Source organism: Panthera onca, chromosome C1 (genome assembly GCF_046562875.1).
Source record: "Panthera onca isolate mPanOnc1 chromosome C1, mPanOnc1 haplotype 2, whole genome shotgun sequence".
NCBI classification, from domain to species: Eukaryota; Metazoa; Chordata; class Mammalia; order Carnivora; family Felidae; genus Panthera; species Panthera onca.
In genome coordinates this window covers 159,702,389-159,722,659 of record NC_138346.1, presented here as the reverse complement: position 1 = coordinate 159,722,659, position 20,271 = coordinate 159,702,389, and the positions used below count along the sequence as shown (strand labels likewise).

The 20,271-nt window shown below is 34.3% G+C and overlaps 1 protein-coding gene across 3 annotated transcripts in view; it reads left to right on the top strand.

The window, feature by feature from the left end:
- TNNI3K (TNNI3 interacting kinase) overlaps positions 1–20,271 on the top strand; it is a 296,246-nt gene that overhangs the window by 7,138 nt on the left and 268,837 nt on the right. For all 3 annotated transcript variants that reach the window (XM_078451786.2, XM_060623103.3, XM_060623107.2), the window contains exons 3-4: positions 3,889–3,974; positions 5,099–5,196. In XM_078451786.2, the coding sequence (XP_078307912.1) occupies positions 3,889–3,974; positions 5,099–5,196 (184 nt within the window). The remainder of the gene's footprint in view (positions 1–3,888; positions 3,975–5,098; positions 5,197–20,271) is intronic.

Genomic DNA, 20,271 nt, shown 5'->3' with positions numbered 1-20,271 from the left:
ATTAAGGACAGAATTTACTGTTAGAAATATATTCATAATAGTGAGTTCATTTTAATTAGGAACTTCATCCATATCCCAGCAAGCAGTATGAACTCATTAGGATATGTTAAGTTACAGTCTGGCATGGCAGGTGATGAAAAATATAAAGGAAAATTAAAAAATAAATTGAGCTTAGGGTATTAGAATACATAAGTGATGTTCAATTGACAGTGAATTTGACATACACAGTTCCTTTAGAAGAGGCAAAAGAAGAGAATATGAGGTATCTCTCCTAGGAATGATTGCATTAAAACCTTGAATATTTTAATTACATGTTTCAAAACAGAAACATTTGACTAAAAGTTAATGGGAAGTGAGAATTAGGATTCAAATATAGCCCCAAAGTAACTCTCATTAAAAAAATTACATTCCAGTTATTAAAGTTAAGATAAAAATTGTACTATTAAAATTGCACTTGACTGCCAAATATTGTGGGAGCCTATTCTCAGTTAATTCATTTTTGTTGGTATTAATAGAAGTTGCATGAGTTCAAGGAGGATATAATTGAAGAAAGAACAAAAACAACAGGAAACAGTTCAGTTTTGAGCAAGGAGATATTTAGGACTGTACATTGAGTCACTTATGAATGGTCAAGTCTACTTTAAAATTCAGTGAGCTGAGAATTGATTGTTGAACAGAAAGTAACTAATATAATTCATGCTTTCAATGTGACTTATGTAAACAATAGATATTCATTCAGGGTTATTCATATTTTAAATAAAGCAATAAACTGTGGCATCTTATATTTTGTTTATTCAGTGTTTACTTTCTTTGCAAAGCTGGTCTGGGCATTAGAGATCAGAATTAATGCAAAGATCAGTTGCAGGATTCTATGTAGCATGCATTTCCCCAGGACTGAGGCACCTAAAGGATCCAGAGATTAGTGAGTAGTTTATATCCAGTAGACTGTTGAGAACATAGTAAAGTGAGCATTAAGAACAGAGGTGGAGCGTACAGTTGGTGTTGTGCCAGACTGACTGAATGCATCATCAAAGTTAGATCATGCAATAAGAAAACAATTGAATCTATCTTCTTAATAAAACATTTCAGTGCAATCTTTTTTCCCCTTTGGATTTTTAATATCTCCCTTTTCCCTTCATTCTTCTTTTAATATCTCCAGTGTTGATAATAGCCTTCCCATTGACATGATGACCTAGGACTTATGTTATAAAATTGTGATTCTAGTAGTTGCTCTGAATCACTGACAGGTGCTAGGTGTCACAACAGTGAGCTTGGTAGCCATTTTTAAAAGCATGTGAAGACAGGGTCTGACATTGTCTAGGAGCCTAAATGAGAGTCACCATGAGCATAAAATTGTCAAAATCAGGAAATTTTACAGGTTGTCAAATGTGAGAGATTGAAGAAGGTCAAACTTGGTTTGAAAATTATGCTAAAATCTCCCAAGGCATAGACTATGCAGGGGAAGTTGTACATTCAGTGATCTTGATAATACTAGTAATAATAATAAAATAATGATTTATTGATAACATATGTGCTAGATACTATAGTAAGCCCTATCCTCATGTATTCTTCATAACAATACAATGTCTATGTATTATTTTAATCATTTTATAACTGAAGAAATTAAATTTGAAGAGGTTTAATAACTTGCCCAAATTGGAGGAAAAAAAAAGACTACTTAAAAAGCAGAAGCAGGATAGGATTTCAATCCTGGTGTAAATACAAGGACAAGTTTTTAAGGATTACCTACATTTCAGCTACACTGCTGAAATGATTTTCCACTTTTAAAGCATCAAAACATGGGAAATATTGCTGTATAATATTAGAGATACACATTGAAAAACTAATTTTCTCAGGAGTTTATTGCTACAGAGGACTCCCAGCCTTTCTTCTTTCACCGTTTGCCATTAAGTTCATTATAGTTAGCTCAAAAGGTACTTCCTTCCCTGTTCTTCTTTTAGGATGAAGGTTATATATTTCTTTACATTTAACAGAAGGCCTCCCTGTCCTTCTCCACCCAATACTTTGTTTTCTGTCTTTTGATCTTATTGTGTGTTTTCATTGCTGGATAATGGAAGGACCAAGAAAGAAAAGCCAACACAGATCAGAACTTCTAAATCATTGTCAATCAACATCTTCAATTGCTAGTCACAGTTTTCTTTCCCTTTTTATTTACGGACACTGATTTCCTACAGACTTCAAGAGAAAAATCCCATCTACCTAGCTTTAAAAAGCAGAGTTCAGCTTTTCAGAAAACCTGTATTATTTGAAATCATAACCACAGAGAAGACCTCTGTGAATGCACTTGTAAGTCTGGGCTGCTGAGTGCACTTTGTTTAGTACTACCTATTAAGTTTTTTTTCTCCAAGACATCTATAATACAATCAGCTTTAAGAGTTTAGAAGCCTGACTCAGGCAAAGGCCACACATTTCCAAGAATTGTGTTATTTTGTGAAGTTATTGCACATACCATAAAATAGGTATACCATTTGCAATTAGTTTCATTTCAGATAGATATTTTAAAAAGTAGTATTTTCATCAGAAATATTTGGGGGGGGGGGCATAATTCATTGAACTGTGGGAAAGTACAGATAGAAATGGGTTAAACTCTTAGCCATTTCTCCTGAAATACTTGGCTCCTTCCTCTATTATATTATTAACATTTGTAAAATTGACCCTGAGTTTACTGCACTCCTACATATAATATTCCAAAGCAAGTTGAGGTAGATTTCTCAATATGAATAAGCATGTCTGTGGACTTGGCAGCTGGGAAGTTGAACATTCAAGGCAAGATGTTTATGAGGATGGGGAAGTTTTAGGATATTCTATGAAAACAAACCACTGGGATTGCCATTGCTAATTACGACATTTCACTGAGATCCTTTGGATGTCTCTAGATTTAAAGGCTTTCTCTTTTTAGCAGCACCCTAGAGAATAGCACCTTTTCTTTTCTATTTTAAAATTCCAGTAGCTTTTGAAGTGCTTAACTGGGTGCCTTGATGATAATGTCCTGAATTTATAGTACCTTTCAAGTGTAAGTACTTTACAAATGATATGGAAGGCTCACTCACCAAAGACTATGCTATCTCACTAAAGCTGCTGGAGATTTAAATAGGCAGGAAGTAGCTTGAAATTGACCTGGGAGGCCAAGGATATGTTCTCATTTCTACTGAAAAATGTCCTGGGAGTACCAACGATTTCAAAAGGTCAAGAATTTTAGCTTTACATTCCTTTTCCAAGGCTACCTTTGGCTCTCTAGGGCCCTCCTGGGGCAATGGTCTTTGTTCAGACAAAGGCAAGGATTTTACTAATTGAATCACAAACACTACTCCTCTCAGGGGACTGTGTATCATAGTACCCGATCAGAGTTTAGACCTTCTTTATCTGTGAAACCTGACCCAGTCAGAGTACAAGGAAAACTTTGCTTCAGGCAGAATTTGTGAAACTTTGGGATTATATTCCTCTCTCCAATCTCTTACCAAAATGCTTCATTTTTTTTTTCTTTTTGGAGGGAATTTCTTGACTTTCTCCATAAATATGATGTGAAATTTTGCATGTGAATGATTTACTTTCAAATGTCTGTTTTCTATTTCTACATTAATTTTAATTCATAAAGTTGCCTTGAAACGTTCAAATTATACATAGAAAACAAAATGCATAAGAGCCCTTAAGTTAAACCTGGGCTCTTAAACTTCCATATTATTTTCTCTTGACTTAAGTTTTCTTCATATAGATGTATATTCAAAATTATTTTTCTAGGTACAATGAAATCCCACAAAAGATGTATTTTTTAATTTATAGTAATAGTAGTCCCTTTTATATTTTTTCCAGTAAAAACTAATAAACTAAAAGGTGAAATTTTTGATCATATGAAAAATTCTTTTTCAGCTCCGATGATGCCTTCAGTAAAGTCAACTTAAATTACCGCACAGAAAATGGGCTGTCTCTACTTCATTTATGCTGCATTTGTGGAGGTGAGCGCTTGAAACTCAATACTTTATAAACTCATTATATGTAAAGATGGTCAATGATTTGAGCTGCTTTATAGTCTACAGGAGGATTCTATTCATACTCAATTTTCTTTTTTGCTTTATCCCTACAACCCTGATAACCTTCAGGTGAAACAGTAACTACCAGGCAGATGTTCCAGTTGATTTAGCTCTGAATTTAAGTTTTATGGTGTTCGTACCCTGAACCAAGTCACTTAGTTTGCTTGGAAATCAAAAAAAGCATTTTTCAGCATTGGGTTTGCCAGTCAGAGATTAGGTTAATTTCAGAAGCACTTAAAGCATTCCCTAAAATATCATCATGCAATTACTTTACAATCTACAGTAAGATATGTGGAAGGTAAGATAAATGCCAAACATAAAATCTCAAAGTGAAGATTGATCAAAGTGAAGATCTAGAGTTAAATTTGGCTCATATTTTGTTCTGCTTTGTTCATTAATGTATTCCAAGCACCTAGCATGGAGACTGGCATTTGGTAGGTACCTAATAAATTTATTGAATTAATGAATGGTTAGTATTTATTTTGTTAATCCAAACTAGTATTCCTTGAACTTGGGTTTTTAAATAAAACACTAATGTAGAAATATCAACTCTAATCCTATTCCTTAACCATTCCTCCCAAACAAATTAAGCATACTCAACAGATTTTCCTCCCAAATTTAAACATACTTTCCCCAACCTTCATCATTTCTTCCAGATATCTCTAATCTAAATAAGTTCTACTGCTAATGATGTTCTGAGGTATCCTGGGCAACTCGATTTTTATCTAAGCCTTTTCACTAATAATTTATTAAGATTTTTTTTCCTTTTTTTAATGCTTTAAAACCAACTAATGATGAAAGCACTATAGAAAAATATAACACAAATGCATTAAAATAAACAGCATTGATATAACGTTTTATAAGTGTAATAAAATGTTCACTACTAAGGAAGGCTGTCAATTAATAGAAAACTTTACAAATTACCTGCAGAACAGCAGTCTGACATTTTCATACATCTGTGTGAATTTATCATTAAGTCAAAAAGATATTTTAAAGTCACTTGGTCTATCCCCACAACAACATAAGTTTCTTTCACTCTTCTCATTCAGGCAACAAGTCACATATTAGAACCCTTATGTTAAAAGGGCTTCGTCCATCTCGACTGACAAGAAATGGATTTACAGCCTTGCACTTGGCAGTTTACAAGGTATAATATCTTTGTTCCCACAATACTGTATTAGAACCAAGGATGATAATGTATCTTCAGGCTGCTGCTGCTGTCTTTCTTCTTCTTCTTCTTCCTCCTCCTCCTCCCCTTCCTCCTTTTTCCCCTTCTCCTTCCTATTCCTCTTCTCTTTCTCCTTCAACTCCTTCTTCTTTTTCTCCTTCTCCTTTCCTTCTTCTTCCATACTTTTTTTTTTTTTTTTTTGCAAATTGACAATCGTGGGAAACGTTCAGAGGAACCAGAGCATTATTATATTACTGGATGAAGTTCTTTCTCTATATTTAACAGGTATCATCTATATATCAGACACATACTCTTTTCAATGCTTTCCATGTTAAATTAATTTAATTCTCATAGGAAACCTGTGTGTGAGTACTGTTATTGTCCCCAAGATTACATGGTCAGTGGGTTAGCCAGGATTTAAGACCTGGCAGTCTGGTCCCCTTGCCAGAGCTTCTGACCAGGAGACCAAGCTGCTTCCATGCAGAAGAGGATGTATTTGAGGATAAAAGCAGCACATTGAAGCTACATTTCTTTTCCTTCACATTATTAAAAATATCTCCAGATATTAAAAATGTCTCTAGATTTCCCTTTAGTTTCCTTCTTTTATATCTCCTACTTTTGTTTTAGTTTGTTTCCAGTCCCTGTTTCCAAGCTAATCTCAGTACCTCATCAGAAAGTAAATGTAAAAGTGGATTGGAAAAACTAGGATACTCCATATTGGGATAGATCCTTGAGATTGTCATAAATATAAATTTATAGAATATATAAAATATTAAAAAATAAATTAAAAATTTAAAAAGTTGGAGGTGCCTGGGTGGCTCAGTCAGTTGGGCGTCCGACTTCAGCTCAGGTCATGATCTCACAGTTCGTGCGTTCGAGCCCCATGTCGGGCTCTGTGCTGATAGCTCAGAGCCTGGAACCTGCTTCAGATTCTGTGTCCCCTCTCTCTCTGCCCCCACCCCTGCTTGTGCTCTGTCTCTCTCTGTCTTTCAAAAATGAGTAAACATTAAAAAAAATAAATTAGAATATATAAAACATATTATTCTCTAATCGTAATGAGTTTCTACTTACTCTGCACTTATTATGAGTTAACTATCACACTAGGTTTTATATGCATTATTTCTTTATTAATATAACTTAGTGAGATGCATAATAGGGTTTATTTTATAGAAAAAGGAAATTGAAGGTTAAAATTAGATATCTAGTAAATGTCAGAGTAATGATTAGAATCAAGTGCAGTTGGCTCATACTTTCAGACTCTCATTGTTATATTGCATATTTTGTTCTTTCTCAATTTCATGTGAATCTGTGACAGGATTTTATTTCAATTTTGTATGTGCAGGTATGGGGGGTAGGCAGCTGTTTGCTCGTACCAGGATCACTTTGCACTACATTCTTTCCTTCAACCTTTGGAGTTCATCACTGAGGGAAGAGAGCCATATTTTGCCGTGATTCAGATTCACATATTCCTGTGATTCATAGTGCAAATGCTCTAATGCATACCCTTTTCTACCCCCAGTCAATGCCCAGTCAATTTTTTTTTTCTGGGAGAAAGCATCAGTTATGTGTTGATAACTGCACATAACTGTGCAGGTATTAGGAGGTATTTAATACCAAGTTTCCTGTGAAACTTGTATTGAGGCTGAGTTCAGGAGGTAGGAAAACAGTGTCTGATGCTGGCTTTTCTGCTGACTAGCAGGAGGTGAAAGTAGAAGACCTCCAAGGAATAGGAAGGGAATGATGGAGAGTTAAGGCAGTATGCAAAACCATGAATCCTGAATCTGACTGGGAGATTCCTTTTTGCATTAGTTTGTTTTCCTAACACTTAGCATGACACAACCACAGAAATGCATTCTCAATGATTTAGTGCTACAATCTTTACAGAATCTATTTCTTCCACTTCTGTTTATCAAACTAAGTTTCCATTTTTAGGATTCCCTCTATTTCTTCTGTTTTCATATATTTTACAGAAGGATATATGGACTAGCTTTCTTGTAGCAAGTTTAAAGAAATTTAGAATCTTAGGACACAGAGTAGGCAACGTTTTTAAAAAGGCCATAGTAGAGTACATGATTACTCATTCTTTAACAAGGGCAAAAACAAATTAAATTTACAATTTCCCTTAAAACACAGAAACCATTGCATTAAATCTAGTTCTAACTATCCACTCTGCCCTACCTAAGAAAAAGAAAATAGACTTACATAATCATAATACAATGATCAAAATCAGAAAATTTAACATTGATGCAATACTATTATTTAATCTATTGTCCAAAGTCAAATTTGGTTAATTATCCTATTAGGATCATTTATAAAAAGCTTTTTATTTTTTTTCTTGTTTAGGATTGATTCCAGAATCATTCATTTTTACTTTTCTTGTCTCTGTAATCTCCTTTTATCTAAAAGAGATTTACTTTCCTTTGTTTCCTTTTCTTTCCTTTCCTTTCTTGATCTAATATTTTGGTGCATACAGAATAGTTATGTATTTATATGTACTTATTTGGATGTTTATAAATATTGCAAATGAACTGAATTTTTTCTTAACACTCACAAAACGAATAATTTGATTTTCACATTTTTTATTGGTCACATCAGCAGCTTTTTCAAGTATACACCCTGGCATGCTGGGTCTGCCTCAGACTTGGGTAGTTTTTACCAGCAGGGCAACTCTGCTTTTATTGATAATAATGGAGCAGATGTTTTATTTTTTAATTCCATGTGGATAGTTAGCACTCCTCTGACTTTTTTGGTTTATTTTTCCTTTGTTTCTGCTTAGTTTATTTTTTTAATACGGATTAAATTTATTGATATATAATTTATGCACAATAATTTCACAATTTTAAGTGGACAATTTGATGAGTTTTAAAAATGTATAGAGTCATGTACTATCATCACAGTTGTGGACATAGGACTTTTCTATCGTGTAAAAGAGTTCCTTCATACCTTTTTGTGGTTAATTCCCTGCCCTATCCCCTGGCCTCTGTAAATACTATGTTTTCTTTCACTATAGGTTTTCCCTTTCTAGAATTTTACATAAATGCAATCCATTTAGTGTATTTTCTTTTATATATGGTTTCTATCACTTAGCAGAGTGCTATTGTTGTGTGTTTAGTAATTCACTTCTTTTAATTTGTAGTTGTATTCCATTCTATGGATATACCACCATTTGTTTAACAATTCATCTGCTACGGATATAAGGGTTATTTCCAGATTTTGACTGTTATAAAGCTGCTATTAACATTCATGTACAGATCTTCGTTTGAACATACATTTTTATTTCTCTTGGGCAATATGTAGGAATGGAATTGATGGGTCATATCATAATGATGCCAAGATCTTTACCAAATTAGCTATATCATCTTCTATTCCCATCAGCAATGTGTGAGATTCTAGTTGTTATGTTACACACTCTTGCCAACACTTATCAATATTTTTTATTTTAGTGATTCTATTGGATGTATATTAATATTTCAGGATTAATTTACATTTCCCTAATGACTAAGGAAGTTGAATAGATTTTTATGTGCTAGTTTGTCACCATTTTTTTTTGATGTAGTGTCTGTTCAAATCTTAATTCCATTTTTAAATTTGGTTTATTGTTTTCTTAAATTGTAAGAAGATATCTTTATATATTTTAGATATGGGTTTTTTGTTGGATATACATTTTGCAAAACTTTTCTCCAGTCCATGGCTTGCATTTCATTTTCTTAGCAGTGGCATTTAAAGAGAAAAACTTTTATGCATTATTTTTTAACTGATTACTCTAGTGATTACACTATGGATCTTGAACAAACATGTGCATTGTCTGTTAATATGGGCCTATATCACTTTAAATGTAAGCACCTTCCATATTATAGTTCCACTTTATCTTCATTCTTTATAGTATTGTTTCCATGTACATTATTTCTATATATGAATTTATATATGAATATACTGTCAGAATTTTCATGATAAACACTTCATATATTTTAAAGAAAATGAGAGAAAATATCTAGTTTTCAGCAGATTGGTCATAATAATATTATGTATGATTATCTCTGTATAATGCTTTTTAGAGTTCACTGAGCTTCTTAAATCCATAAGTTTATGTTTTTATCAAATTCATGAATTTTGATTATTGTTTTTTCATATATGTATGTTAGAATGTTTGATAATCTCCCATAGGTTACTGAGTCTCTATTCATTTTCTTCTCTTTTTTTTCCTCTGTTTTTAAAATTTGATTATTTCTATTTACCTGAATTCAAGTTCAAAGACTATCACTCTGCCATCTCCCATCTGATGTTAATCTAAGAATTATTCATTTCAGATACCATACTTTTCAGTTCTAGGATTTCCCTTGATTTTTAAATATAATCTCACTTTCTCTTTTATGATTACTCATCTGTTTCTTTTATTTTTCTTTATTTTCCTTTAAATTCTGGAAGCTATGATTAATGACTTAAGTTTTTTTAATGTTTATTTGTTTATTTATTTATTTATAAATTTTTTTTAATGTTTATTCATTTTTGAGAGAAAGAGAGAGACAGAGTGTGAGAGGTGGAAGGGCAGAGAGAGAAGGAGTCACAGAATCTGAAGCAGGCTCCAGGCTCTGAGCTGTCAGCCCAGAGCCTGACGAGGGGCTCAAACTCACCGGCTTCAAGATCATGACCTGAGCTGAAGTTGGACGCTTAACCAACTAAGCCACCCAGGTGCCCCATGTTTATTTATTTTTGAGAGAGAGAGACAGAGCGTGGGCACTGGAAGGGCAGAGAGAGAGAGAGGGAGACACAGAATCAGAAGCAGGCTCCAGGCTCCAAACTGTCACCACAGAGCCCAATGTGGGGCTCAAACACACAAACTGTGAGATAATGACCTGAGCTGAAGCCGAACACTTAACCAACTGAGGCACCCAGGCACCACAACGACTGCTTTTTAAATGCCTTATCTGTTGTTTCTAACACCTGGATTACCTCAGTGTTTATATCTAGTGGACACTTTTCTCTTGGCTGAATATTACATTTTCCAGTTTCTTCACTACTTATTAATTTTTTATTGCATGTTAGACATTATATATTATTTGTTTTAGTAAATCATCATGTTATCTTCCTTTAAAGGGTGTTGAGTTTTGGGGCGCCTGGGTGGCTCAGTTGGTTAAGCATCAACTTTGGCTCAGGTTATGATCTTGCAATTCCTGAGTTCAAGCCATGCATCAAGCTCTGGGCTGTCAGCAGAGAGGCTGCTTCAGATCCTCTGTCCCCAGGTCTCTCTGCCCTTCCCCTGCTCATGCTCTCTCTCTCAAAAACAAAAAAAAACATTAAAGGTTGTTGAATTTTTCTTTTGTTTTGTTTCTGGAAGGCAGTTACATTTTTGGTGGATTCATTTCACCTACTCAATCTTGATTTGATTTGTTGTTAGGATGGGTCTATTTGAGTTTCAAACTAAGCTTAATGGCATACTTCTTGCTCCAGGATGTGGTCCTCATTCCTGAATATGGTTCTTACCTTTTGATATCTTACCTGAATGCCCAAGTCACTCAGTAAAGTCTCCATTCTGCCTTCTGATACTCCAAAATCTTCTATTATTGAATGACCTCTTCCATCATTACCATTCACCTTTAAGCCATAAATCAGCTGATTTTATCTACTATAGAGTTTTTCTCCGTTCCTGTGTGGCCCAACTCAAAAACTTGCAGTGAATCTCAATGCAGGTATCTGCAGTTCTCTGTCTGTGAAGCTTCTTCTGCTGCTCGGTTACCCTGCTTGACAAATTACAGTCATTTTATAATCCCAGAAATTTCATCTCCATTGTCAATTCATTATGATTGCCCTTCCACTTTATCTTCTGTGACAGGGAAATAATCTCAGGCAGAAAGCCACAGCAATCATGGAATATTGTGGAGGTTTCCTTTGTATCTTTCCGTTTGTCCGAAGATCACAGTTCTTTGTTCATGTTCTTCATATTGTCATATGTTTTGTTACATTTTGTGGGTTTTTTTGACTTGCCAGTAGGGAAAATCTATGCAAGTTATCCAGTTATACCCCCATCTATTTTTAGATTACTTCCAAAATGATCTGCATAAGACACACATCTATAATGTCAATATTCTGTTTAAAACTTACCTTTGTCATCCATTACCTGGATAATAAAATTCAAGCTTTTAAATAAGAGATTCAAAATCCTTTAATTCATAATGTTTGCTGGAATCACTTTTCAGACTTTTTCCTGCAGCCTCTATTCACCCAACTCTAATGATTTTCAAATTTAATATGCATAAGAATTATATGGTAACTACATGTTTAAAATGGATATATCTTTTTCCATCTCACCTCAATCAAATTTGATATATGTAGAATATACTGGGAATCTAAAATTTTAACAAATGGCCTAGGCAATTTTGATGTAAGCAATGTGAAGCTACCTGATGAAGATCATTGTTCAAGTCTTGCAAATCAAATTGTGGTAAGACCAGCAGCACCTGCTTCAATGAGAGATTTTTAGAAATGCAGAATGTCACTTCCTATCCCACCCCTAACCATCCAGAATGTTTGTTTGTCTGTTTGTTTGTTCATTTTTAATTCTAGCTGACAGGTTTGCAGGCTAAAGTTTGAAAAGCAGTGTTCTAGATTACTTTATTCTTTAGGACAAGGGTTTTTCATACTCCAATGTTTTTATCCTTATTATTTCTTCTGCTTAAATGTATGTTTATTTCTTTTCCTAATAGGAAATTATTACTTATTTAAAATCAAGATAAATTGAGCCTCTTTGAGCTTTCTTGAACTCCCAAGCAGATTTTATTGTACTGTCTTTTGGGTTTCAATTACAAATTTACATTGTTTTATATTACAGCACTTATAATTATTTGTTTGGATATTACACATATTGGTCTGTGAACTTTGAGCATTGAGATAGTCTTTTTCTTTAATTCCTCAGTGTGTAAGGACCTATAAAAGATCCTTTATAAATACCCATGAGATATTAATGATGAGTATCCAAACACGAGCACAAAAAATACTTGATTGATGTAATGTACTTTAATAAAGATGGTCAGCTTAGAAGCTAGACTATTTGTTTCCACATCTCAGTTCTGAGACTTGTTAGCTGTGTATCTTTAGACAAATTATTCTCTCCTTAGTCTTGAAATGGAGGAAATAGAATTACCTATTTCATTGGGTGGTTTATAGTTTCAGAAAGACAAACCATATGTAATATTCAGCAAAACACATAGCACACAGTAAGTACTCAATAAAAATTAACTTCGTTGAACTTCTGCTTCAAACAAACATTTTTTGAAAACCTAATGTTCTGCCGTTTTCTACAGAAAAACAAACAAAAAGGATCGTGTCTTTTAGATTATTAGATTCTAAAGAGATGAGAATATGTAATCCTAAAAACATCAAAGTAGTGAAATCTGCACTTATATCAATGAACTCCAAACTTTTTTATCATAATCCATATAAAATTAGCATTCTCAAATGCATATATTTGTTTTTAAATTAAAATTATGAACAAAAATCATAAATTTGTGAGTGTAAATCCATATTTCGAATATCCTTTTTGATAATATCAAAATATTTTGACAAATTTGTTTTCAAATATGATTAGATTGTCATTAATTTTGCCTGGAAATTTGGCCTACAAAAAGCTCAGATTTTTAGAAAGAAAAGTGCCAACTCTGCCATTTTCCTTCCCTTCTTCTTATATTAATAACATACATATCATCTGTGATGGCTTCACAGTCTTTTAAAGATAGCCTCCTAATTTTTTTAAGGATAAATTCAGATAAAATTAGATATTAAAATCTATAAATCTACTTAATTTAGCTCACATAGCTATAATGCATCATTATGTACTAATTGCTAAAAAAAAGTGAGGAGCAACTCTCAGCTTATCTACATTTGGAATTATAAGTATTTATTTATTAACTTTGGGTATTGTATGTGACACATGGCTCACTGATGTATGAGCTGAGAGCTGAGACCACCAATATAAATTTTCATGTTCAATATTAGTAAAATTTAATTATCTTTATTTACAAATAAAGATACATAGAATTTCTAAATTTTTTTTACATATTAATTTCTTACTAGATACCTGTCATATATGCATCCCACTTTAAATGGAGCATACTTTGGGTAAATTCCTAGCGATGCTATTGCTGGGTCATAAGGTAGTTCTATTTTTAATTTTTTGAGGAAGCTTTACACTGTTTTCCAGAGTGGCTGCACCAATTTGCATTCCCACCAACAGTGCAAGAGGGTTCCCATTTCTCCACATCATTGCCAGCATCTATAGGCTTCTGATTTGTTCATTTTAGCCACTCTGACAGGCCTGAGGTGGTATCTCAGTATGGCTTTGATTTCTATTTCCCTGATGATGAGTGACCTAGACCATGGGGGAGGGAAAGGGGAAAAAAGTTACAAACAGAGAGGGAGGAAGGCAAACCATAAGAAACTCTTAAATACAGAGAACAAACTGAGGGTTGATGGGGGCTGGGGGAGAGGGGAAAGTGGGTGATGGCATTGAGGAGGGCACTTGTTGGGATGAGCACTGGGTATTGTATGGAAACCAATTTGACAATAAATTATATTAAAAAAAAAGAATGTGAAAAAAAAACCTGTATAAAATTCTCCAGTGCACAATAAATGAATATAAATATTTAAAAAAGAAATAAATAAAAATAAATGGGGCATACTTCTTTAAATGGTATCTAGGTTGTAGTCCTAAAATGAAACATAAGACTCTGGGGGAAATTTTGAGATTTCTACAGTTTCAAAGATCTTAAATAAGAATTTTAATGAACAAAACCATATTATACCATCTAATTAACCTCACATATATCTTTCCTTCACATAGGCAAACCACTTAAAATTTCTCAAGTGAAAGAAAAATAGCATTTTGATTACTCAACTTTTTAAAAAGCATTTTATGTGATGAAAGCAGGTGTTGAATGGTCATTTATTCCATCCTACAGATTTCTAGCAAGATCTCTTTCCAATCATTCAGAAGAAGTCATTTAAATATTTATTACAAAGAGGAAGGGCATGGGAGGGGGGTATTTAATTCAACCTATGACAGTTTGGCTTACTAGACCTAGGTTCTTATTACCACAAAACAATGCCTGACAGAAAGCTCTGTGTTTTCTATTCATGGTGATCTATAGCCTGGAAACTGTTGAATCTTTTTTTTCCAATGTTTTTTTCTTCCATAACGTGTATTTGACTGCAAAATTGATATTTTTTTCAACTATCCTAAAATCCAGGTCACAAAGCATGTGTTTCATAGTTTCTGAATCCTTTACATAGATAAGATTTTATCCGCGTTAGTTCTATTCTTATTTTAGATTGGATTATTCCATGTTGTGGGGGCTGTCCTGTGCATTTGTAAGACGTTTAGCAGTTTTCCTGGCCTCTAGCCTCTAGCTGCTGGTAGCCACTGCACTCATCCCCAGTGTGACACCAAAAATGTCTGCAGACATTGCCCCTGGGGGACAAAATCACCCTCTGTTGAAAACCATTAATTTAGAGGACAAAATTAATTGATATTTAAAAAAAATTTTTTTTTTATTGTCTATTCGTTTTTGGGAGGCAGAGAGAGACAGAGCTCGAGCAGGGGAAGGACAGAGAGAGAGGGAGACACAGAATCCGAATCAAGCTTCAGGCTCTGAGCTGTCAGCACAGAGTCCATAGCGGGGCTTGAACTCACTGACCGAGATCATGACCTGAGCTGAAGTTGGATGCTTAACTGACTGAGACACGCAGGTGCCCTGATATTTCTTTAAATCCAAGTTACATTTTAATTGAATAGTTTCTTGATTAAAGAGAGCATTTTCTCCTGATGGGAATTGGCCAAGATAATAATAATAAATTTCTTTGGAAAAAAAAGAAACAAAATTCATACCCACAAAAAAAAGAATCTTATTTTTTGCATACTTAACTAAACTTTATAGTTAGTTGCAAGTTTTAAACACTGTTTAATACTTGACTCTTACTTTAAGGAACCAGAAAACATTTATACCCACAAATGAGAGTAAACATTAATTTTTATATTTATATTTCTTCTTAATAATCCAATATATCTCATAATCTCTAAATGAACATATTCTCAATAAAACATTGATAGGATATTAACTGAAGACACTAACACATGCTTCAATTCTTATATTAGCACTATTTCCTGGAGAATCTTCCCTGACCCCTTCCAAGTCTGGATTAGGTGCCCTTCCAATGTACTCTTGTAAGCACCCTGTACCTTATCATATTGTGAACAATTCTGTATTTCATTTCTTGGTTATTTCTCTACATCTTCCTCTAGTTTAGGAGTCACAATCTTACATGCTTGCAGGAATGATGCAGGTAACGTAAATGAATTAAGATGATAGTGATATGACAAAGTTAAATGGAACTAACACTCAATGTTTCTGAGACACAAGAAGTGGTGGAAACTTTGGAAAATTAGAGAATTTATGCTCCGTGTAAAGGGAGTAGTAATTTATCTCCAGCTAATCATTGCCAACTAGGAATGTAAGCCCAGTATTGCCCCAAATTTCAGAGAATCAGAAATTATATGAAGCTTCCTGATATGCAATTTCCATTCTTTCAAATTTTTAGTTGTGTTATGCAGGCCAAACCATATATATCCCTCCCCTCTGCACCCCCCCACCACCTGACTTGTGGCCTGTTTGTAATCTCTGGTAAAATTATGAGCACCACCAAGGCAGAGACCGGATCTAAATTGCTTATCATTGTAATCTAAATACTTAGAAAAATTCCTGGTGTATATTCATCAATAAATACATGTTGCATAAATAAATTAGTAAGTTATAATTCTATGGTGACTAGGAAAAAGAAAAGCACTCCAAAGGAGGAAGAATTATGTTGACATTGGACAAAATATGGTTCTATTTTGGCCATTATAAGTGGAAATTAGGAAATTGTCATATATCTCTTTAAGGGATATATTAGTGAATTTGTGGGAATAGAAAGTGCAAAAATGGATTGGAAATAAGTGGAGTTGGGAAAATGTAGGCAATGAATATTGATTGTTCTTTCAAAAGGCAAAAGACTGGGCAGTATCTTGAGGAATGCCAGAATCACAGAAAGATTTCTACAATAGAATGTTTTTGATCTTTTTAAAGTTTTGTTCCTTTGGGTAAACATCAACACTCTCCTTTTCAAAAATAAATAAGCATTAAACAAATTTAAAAGAAAAAACAAAGGGAGGGTGCCTGGGTGGCTCAGTCGGGTAAACATCCAACTTCAGCTCAGGTCATGATCTTACATTACAGTTGGTGAGTTTGAGCCCTGGTATGGGCTCTGTGCTGACATTTCAGAGCCTGGAGCCTGCTTCAGATTCTGTGTCTCCCTCTCTCTCTGCCCCTCCCCTGCTCGTGCTCTGTCTCTTTCCCTTTCACAAATAAATATAAACTTAAATTTTTTTTAAAAATCGACATTCACTGCCTGTTTAGATTTTTTTTAATTTAAAATAATTAAAATATAAGTGAAAACAAATTAAAGAAATTATAATATTCAATTTGCTTTTCCAAACAGCATGTATTTGCATTCTCCCAAATTCCCAGAGATTTTGATTAGCTCCTCCCTATTAAATCATCACTATATTATTTAAAAAGAGAACAAGTGTATTCAAAAGCCAACTGGAGGAAGCCCATAGGAAGTCATTATAGAAAACAGATGTGGAAGGGTCAGCAGAGGTGATGAGAAAAAAATAGGTCAAAAGCAAATTTGGAGACATTACCTTTAGTACAGGTACTCAATCTAAGAGTGGGTTCCTTCTCTTTTTTTCTTTTTTTTTTCAAAATTTCAAGCAAAGTCAAGTGCTTCTGCCACACTGATACCTTTAATAAGTGATATCTTTTGTGAAGATAAATTCAGAATTATTTCAACAAGAGGCATGTAGGTGTGAACTTTCATGAACAGTTATTTTTATACTGATTAATGGATCCTTTCACTGAAGCTGTCTATGACGCATGAGGCAGCTCTAGTCCATTAAACTTTAATGCTTGGAACTAAATATATTTCATACTGAAGCTCTGCATAGTCCCTTGCTCTAACGTAAACCTTAATATTCTTTGAAGTCTACAAAACTTCTTTATTAATTTTTTCCCTACTAACACAAACAGGCTATAATAATTACTGGGCTGGCTAAATTGTGTTGATACAAAAAAAATACTTAAATAAGCACATTATTAAAATATTTATTTCTATACCCCTGTTTTCACACCCAGAAACCCAGTCTTCTTTCCAAACCCAGTTCAGGTCTTCCTTGTAACTTGATGTGACATTTCAGGGACTATCTGAATATTTGCATTGGGTAGGGTGTTACAGAAAACAATTTAGCCTAACTTACATCTTACAGGTGAAGAAATTGAGATATTTCATGATTAAATATATTTAGAAATAGAGTGGACTATGATGTAAGGTGAATGTTCTCAAAGGTCAGTCTTTGAGGTGATACGTTTAATATTAATATATAAACTTGTAAACATCTTGACTTTATAGACATTCATGTATACATTATACAATTTGATCCTGTTACAATGCTATAAGATAGATACAGCAGATATTAGATTCCCTTTTTACAGGTGAAGAGCACTTGGTCAGGGCTTATACATGAAAGGCAAAAAATTGAGAGTAGATTAGTTGGGGGTGGAGGGTAACATGTCATATTGAGAAAAGCATACTATTTAAAATCAGAAGATTAAGTTCAAATCCCAGTTCAGCTTTGATTTAAATGTACATTAAATAAACATATTTTATGGTATGGTGTGCCAGTTGAGTTCTTGAAAACCAGGCTCTGAAAGGGATTTTGGAGTGAAAGAGATTTATTTGGAAGTGACACCTGTGAAAAGGAAAGGAAGGTAGTAAAATTAGTCTGGGTAAGATAGTAGAGTTAGACTTGTTGAAATCTTTGCCACCCCAATGGGAACCTCAGAGCAAAAATTGCCTATTAGAGGAGTATCACTAGAGTGGCTAGGTCCTTCTACCATCAGCTTTCTCAGTCCATGACTGGGGCCACCTTGGAAAGATAGTGATCTTCTTGGCTCTACTGCTACAGTGGATCCTGAAAGAGCTAGCTAAGGGAGGCTTTCAGCTAACCACACTACCAGTACACTCTTCTTGAAGGGAGATCTGAGTGGCATATTTCTGCATCTGCCATGCAAGGGGAAATATCCATGATTCTATAATAAATGAAAAAGGGAGATTACTTACCTCTATATGTAGTATGAGCTCAATTGTATACATATTAATAATAAAGATTATGTGTCAAGCATTATGCAAAAATGCATTACATTTTTTTATTGAGTCCTCACAACTCTATGAGATTGATATTATGATCTCCACTGAATAGAAAAACACTCCATAACCTACGAAGTTAGGGGACCATGTCCCAAATGTAGGAAGTAGCTGTCAGTATGCAAACACAAGTTTACTTTGTTGTGATATTCTTTGCTCTATTTAGTTTCGTGAAGGTTTGTACCTAGGGAAAGAATGGAAGGAAATAAACACATAAATGATAATAGTGATTATATGGTAGTACTACAGGTTATAAATTGTTATTTATTCCTTTACTTTCTACATTTTCTATTATGACATGTTCTAGTTATCTGTTGAGGCATAACAAATTACCCCAACCTTAGTCCTCTAATACAACAATCATTTAATTATTCTCATGGATTCTCAGTTCATAAATTCAGACAAAACACAGGAGGGATGGCTTGATTCTTCTCCACTGTATTTAGGGCCTCAGCTGAGAAGACATAAATGACTGGTGTGCTCCATCAACCAGGGAATTGGAAACCTTTGAAGGCCTCACATATCTGGTTGTGCCTGGACTAGAATGACTAAGTCTGGCTTTAGCTAGGTCATTTGATTGGAAAGACTTTATGTGATATGTAGCTTCTCTATCTATGTGGCCTGGGACCTAGTATAGCCTGACTGCTTCAAATTAGTAAGACTTCTTGCATGGTAACTAACAGCTTCAAGAGCAAGTTTTCCAGAAAATAAGGAGGAAGGAATGTGGCTTTTTATGACCTAGACTTGGAGGTCATAGTTTACTTCTACCACACTCTTTTGGTCACAACCCACCCAGATTCAAGGGGAAGGGCCACAAATTTCACATCTATACGGGAAGATCATAAATTAATGTGTGCCGTGTTTTAAAACTTGCAGAACACATATTTCCAAATCAGAAGAAAGTAAATTTTAGACATTAAAATTCCCAGTTTAGTTTTTATTCTGAAATAGGATTGGCAAAACAAAACAAAACAAATGTGTGTGTGTGTGTGTGTGTGTGTGTGTGTGTGTGTGTGTATTTAACTTATGTAATTTGGTGGTAGAGAATCTGAGCTCTCTAACACTAATGGTTACTTATTTTTGGCTTTATCCATAGTAACAATCACAAAGCTAACAACAGGCAAGATATTAGATGCTGTGTTAGAGTTTTATGCATAATACGAATTTGGAGTTGCTACCATTACAAAAAGCTTTCACCCATTTACTTAAATCTTTGTAGATCTATTGTATCCTGAATCCTGTTTTTTCAAGGATTTCCTGGACAGATTTTTTTGTCCAAGCCTTACTCTACCACATGCGGATTTTATTTTTCTTAAAAATAAATATTGTATACATTAATGCATTACCGAGGCTTATTTGCCCCACACTTCAGAAAGCTTCTGTGTTCCACTGAGTAATAATGATGTAAATTTGGCTAGACAATGCATAGAGGAAAACCTGTCCATTCTCCAGAAGACTATTCCCTATCCAAGGCTTAAGGGTCATTCTTTTAAAAAATTTGCCATTAGATACTTGTTATGTATCATAGAGCAAGCAATTAATAAGATAAGCTTTATCATATTTAAAATTTACCTGGGGGAGTGCCGGAAGATGGCGGCGTAGGAGGACGCGGGGCTCACAGCGCGTCCTGCCGATCACTTAGATTCCACCTACACCTGCCTAAAGAACCCAGAAAACCGCCAGAGGATTAGCAGAAGGGAGTCTCCGGAGTCAAGCGCAGACGAGAGGCCCACGGAAGAGGGTAGGAAGGGCGGCGAGGCGGTG